Source organism: Sinocyclocheilus anshuiensis, unplaced genomic scaffold (genome assembly GCF_001515605.1).
Source record: "Sinocyclocheilus anshuiensis isolate Anshui unplaced genomic scaffold, SAMN03320099.WGS_v1.1 scaffold513, whole genome shotgun sequence".
In the NCBI taxonomy this organism is placed as follows: Eukaryota; Metazoa; Chordata; class Actinopteri; order Cypriniformes; family Cyprinidae; genus Sinocyclocheilus; species Sinocyclocheilus anshuiensis.
In genome coordinates, this window is record NW_015537972.1 from 692,877 (window position 1) to 698,432 (window position 5,556).

Genomic DNA, 5,556 nt, shown 5'->3' on the forward strand with positions numbered 1-5,556 from the left:
TATACTGTATATATATATATATATATATATATGCTTCTAATTTATGATGATTTAATGTAAAGTAAATATAAATAATAATAAATATTGCATTACAGCAAAGGCATGAGAATCATTGAGAATCATGAATGATTGGATTTTTTGGAAAGTACCATTTTAAACATCTGAACAAATTAAGTTAAACAGAAATTGGGGACGAAATACTGAATCGTTTTTTTTTTTTGGGCTGAGGAAATTACGATTTCCATAGCGCATGGCAAAACAGAAATGTCCAGTTGAGTTGGCAAATGCATGAATTTAAACAAGGTCTCACTGACACTTTCCAGATAACATGTTTATGGGTAATTGAACTGATTACTAGAAGGTGCAAGATGGTCAGAAAACCTCTCCGGTACGGTGTTTATTTAAGTTAATGCCAGGGATGTACAGCACAGTGACACCGGATTGATTTGCTGTGTTCCTGATGACAATGTTACTCTGACAGTCAGAATTAAAAAGCCCGGTCTATCGATTTCCCCTCAGCCGCAGATGTCACTCAAGCAGAGGCACCGTTGCAGCCTCCGTGTTTGTGGTTTCGCTCTCTCTCTCTCTGCCAGCTGCTAAATTAAAAAAGACGTCTCGACGACTCATCTATATGGTAATGGTCTGATCTCCCACCTTTTGTCCGAGGCCTGTGGCAAATCAAATGGCTAAATATGGGTTGTGCTCATGGAAAAAGTGAACTTTTCCTACTGTACGAACTTCCGTCTCCATGACCGTGGGGGTTAGTGTCTGCTTTCTTCCGCTGCCAGGAAAACTCTTGTCCAGTCTTGGAGATGAAAGGAATGCATAGCTTTCTGGATGGGGCAAGTTCTAATCTGCCTTGAGCCCCTGGATACTCAATCCCTAAAGCTGTGCCATTCGTTCTTCCAGGAACAAATAATACCCTTCCCATTTTCCCTGCAACTTTCACTGTATTGTAATGCAGATCTCATGGCAAGCAACTGAGACTGGTCACAGCATGGAGCTGGCTGACAAATAATCCTGGATCTTGAAGTCTTTGAAAATCAAAAATAAGACGTTATAATACTGGCCAGCGCGGAGCGAAATTAGCGGGAGATGAGTTCATGCGAATCTGGCAGGAAATTAGCTTGAAATGTTGGAATGTGTTGTCGGATATGAGATGACTGAAGGGCATGAGTTCAAACGCTTGGCCAAAAAAAAAAAAAAGGGTTAAGGTTAATCAAGACTGGAAGAACTTCTTTTTCCCAACCAAACTTGTCGAGCTGCTGCCTTTTCACATCAAGGCTGCTATTTATTTGCACCCTAATAAGGATCAACCTTTGACAAATCTAAAAAAAAAACAAAAAAACATGAAACGGTATTCAAAATCCATTTATCGAAGCGAAACAGAATATTCAACATGAAAATGTAGAGCAGAACTTGATTTTATCCATTGGGAACTGACTGGACCACGTATACTGGACATTCCATACTAGAATAAAGCCAAATCTGAGTGTGAATAACATACACAATACCACTGTGAACAAGGAACTGAATGCAACTGAACATTTGCGTTGACTTTAAAACATCAGGCTTGGACATACCGTCATCTTTGCTTCCTCGATCTGGAAACTCTAGACCTGTGTTGCCCAGAGGCGGCAAGCCCAGATCTGTGGGCAGATTTAGGCCACTCGTGTTGTCCTCTGTCAGCTGATATATCTGCCTCTGCATTGGCTGCAAATGCCAGTTGAGTCCGAAGAGGTGCATGGCTGCGGAGAAAGCAGCGGCAGATGGTAAATTTATGTGTGCTGGAGCAGTGATTACTGAGCATGTGCCTTGGTGTACATTATTGTAATTAAATTAGATTCACTAAGGAATACTATAGACATTGCATCAGAAAATTAACATCCTGAAGGCTGTGGGGTAATTAAACCAAGGCTGTATGAAAACAAATGTGTTTTGACTTGATTAATCTTTGGCAGTTTAAAAGCACCAAGAGAACCACAACCCATTGCAGCTTAATATGCAAATATGACGTCATGGCTGTTGTTGGATTTTCCAATGGCGATTTTCTAACTTAAATGTTGTTGAATTTAGTGTGGCTGAAAGACGTCTCTGCATTTATTTGATCAAATACAGTAAAAAAGTAATACAGTGAATTATTAATACAATTTAAAATAAATGTTTTCTTTATTTTTAAAATGTAATTTATTCCTGTGATGCAAAGCTGAATTTTCAGCATCATTACTCCAGTCTTCAGTTTCACAGTCTTCAGTTTCACATGATCTATGATCATTCTAACATGCTAATTTAGTGCTCATGAAACATTTCTTATTATTAGCATCAATGTTGAAAAGGGTTTTTGCTGCTTAATATTTTTGTGTAACCAGTGCTAAAAGTTCAAAAGTTTTGGATAAGATTTGAAAAATAAGAAATTAATACTTTTATTCACACTGACAATAATAAAAACCATTATTATTCATTAGTATAATAACTGATAAATCAGCATATTAGAATGATTTCTGTGACTAAAGACTGGAGTAATGACTGCTGAAAACCAAGCTTTGCCACAACAGGAATAAATTACATTTTTAAATAAATTCAAATAGAAAAAAAAAAATAATAAAGTGTAATAATATTTCACAATATTGCATAAGAGCATACAGGATTTCTTTTAAAAACCTATAAAAATCTTGGTAACACTTTAGATTAGGAAACACATATTCATTATAAACTAAGAGTCATCCCTCAACAGACCTCAATGGTAGTTATGTTTAGGTATCGGGTAGGGTTGTGGGATCTAAAATATGGTAATGCATTAATTAATATGTGTTTATACGTTTTTATAGTGAATAGTGTTCCCTAATCTAATGTGTAAAGTCTTAATTCTTTCAAACTTTTGACCAGTAGTGTATATATATTTCTTTAAGGCACTGTGAGAACAACAAAGAACCCCCCTTCTTTTCATCCCCATTAGCTTACTAACACCCCCCGTGGCTAAGGAGACAAGGAAATTATCAAGTCAGCAAGAACACAAGAGGTACGGATGAATGCATGAGCAGCACCAGAAGACATGGTGATATTTCACAAGGTCAACAAAAGAAGCAACCACTGGGATGAACTCTGGTGGCGCAGTGAACAGGGAAGGAGGGGCCAGGCAAAACCTTGTCCTAGAAGTCTTCAGTCAGCAGATAAAATGCCAACAAAAGGCCTTGGAGCTCTTTCTTGCACAGAATGGAAGTTTTAAGCACAGGATGTAAATAACCAAAAATTTAATTAAGATTGTGATGCTACAGTGGAATATAGGCTGCATATCAATTCAAAAAAAGTATTTACTTTACCAGTAATTGGAAAGTACACACTTTTGAGTATGCAGTAAGACAGTACTGCATTATTGGGATTCACTGACATATCATAAAATGCATTGTGCACTGTTTGTTTACATGTTAGCATGTAGCAAAATTCATTGTTACTTACTATACTGTGGTTCGCTATCAAAAGATTCAGAGCAGCCTGATATAGCAACATTTGCTCTACAATTGGCTTGGCTAATTTGTTAAAAGTTAAAGTTAAAAAGTGGAGAAGAAAATCAAAAATAGTACAGCATCCAGGCACTTCTGGCATATTAATATCAAAACACCACAATTAGGGATGAGATATTCTTACTGTAGTACTGATAGTATGCATATTGGGATGCAGCCACAGTATGTAAGACAACGGCTGTCGACACAAACTATGGTGCACTATGGCGATGTCGGAGTCGATAAAACAAATGATCTCGAGCCTTGTCTCTTTCCCATGCTCCATTTCTCTCCCTACGTGAGTTCCCGTTTCTCCTTCGTAAGTACAGATCTGGTTTCAAATTGCACAAGTGGCTTTCTCTGCCACACTCTCTTGACAACCTGTAGTGACAATTCAGGGCTAAAATTACTTTTCCGCTCCACTAAATATCTCAGAGAGGTGACAATGTATTTGTTTTGTGTAGCGGCAAAAATATTGTCTCAATCAGGGTGAGAAAAGGTCTAAATGAATGATTTATTCTTCTGTCAAAACATTTGTGAAAAAAACATATAGCTGGAATACTTACCAGACCATCACTCAATCTTGATTTTTGTGTGACAGAACGCTAAAATTGTTCAGCAGATTTGTAGATTAAATAAAACCAAAACAAAAACAAGGAATAAACTTATTGGTGCTTACAAGACACAAAGACAATGCTCACAACCTACACAAATTGTTAAGTAACAATGCCTATTATGCTCCTTGTATGTATATAAAGTGCTGATTGTACATGTACAACCTGTTTGCACATTCTTCTATTGTACATTCCTGCTCATCTAAATATTTATTAAGCCTACAGTATACTGTCCTGTGCATTTTATTTTATTCTTATGTATGTGACAAATAAAAATCTTGAATCTTGAATCTTGAATTTAAACACCTTAAAAATTCAAGTCCAACCGGATGAATCAGGAAATGTCTGGCACTGGACTCCAGACTGGCACAAAACAATTCATGTATTCATTATTTATCATCTTAAAATCATGAGTTGAGTGTTGTTGTAGGTTGTTGAAGGATCTTTTATTTCAAAATAAAACCATACATACAGTATGAACATAACTAGAAATTGGGAAAAAGTAGAAGTAGTTGAGCTACAGTCAAACTAAAATTATTCAGACACCTTCAACATTTCTCAGATTATCACAGTTTATTCGCTATAGTTTAGAAAATGGTAATAAAATATGACAAGAACTCAGAGGTAAGGTCTCTGCACACTGTCACACATTTTCGTCCGAAATTTTCGCACCTTGAAAAATAAATATGACCTCAAATCAATCCCGTTTACACACTGCCTCCGAAAATTTCGTCCGTCATAAAAAAATTCGGACGAGGTTCAATTTTCTGCGTTTTCGCATCCGTAGCAAGCATTTTGATAGGAAAGGATGACGAATACAAAAAAAACTGAAAAACGCATACGAAAATTTCGGACTCAGTGTGCAAGGACCTTTAAACTGTGTCAGATCAAATTCATCTTGATAATGTCACGTGACTAAGAGAGCAATGCCTCACTGAGTAACAGCAGATTGGTTGGAGTGGTTTACGGAGGGAAAGATGTGCCTGAATTCATTTTCAAAGAAAAACAGAGCTTTGTCTAATTGCCTCATTGGGCCTTTGGTTGGCTATCCTTTGTCCTGCTTTACATGTTGTAAAATCAATGATCCTTAAAATTCTGCAAATATGTGCTTGCCCTAGCTTAACCAGAAGCATCAAATTGGCAGTTTTAAAAGCCCAGCGCACAGCTCACAGACTACGGATCAAACTAGTCGTGACAAATGGAGAGTTCTGCTTCGCATCCCTTTGCATGTTTGGCCATTTATTAAAGCCATATTATGTGGTAACCAACACACATTTACTAAATGGTGAAAATGTGGTCTGAAAAACGATGAAGCCTTTGACAGGCATTGCCACGACGGATGAGAGTGGCCATCCTCCGGCTTACTCAATCAATAGCCATTTGGAAAATTGCAGGCCACACATTTTGTTGATTGCATTCCGATAGATTCGGGCATTCCTGAA

At 37.2% G+C, this 5,556-nt stretch overlaps 1 protein-coding gene across 1 annotated transcript in view; it reads right to left on the reverse strand.

The window, feature by feature from the left end:
• The window catches only part of LOC107670431 (teneurin-4-like), a 232,390-nt gene that overhangs the window by 103,316 nt on the left and 123,518 nt on the right, over positions 1-5,556 (reverse strand). Inside the window, 1 exon segment of the mRNA XM_016463037.1 lies at positions 1,584-1,748. Within this exon segment, the coding sequence (XP_016318523.1) occupies positions 1,584-1,748 (165 nt within the window).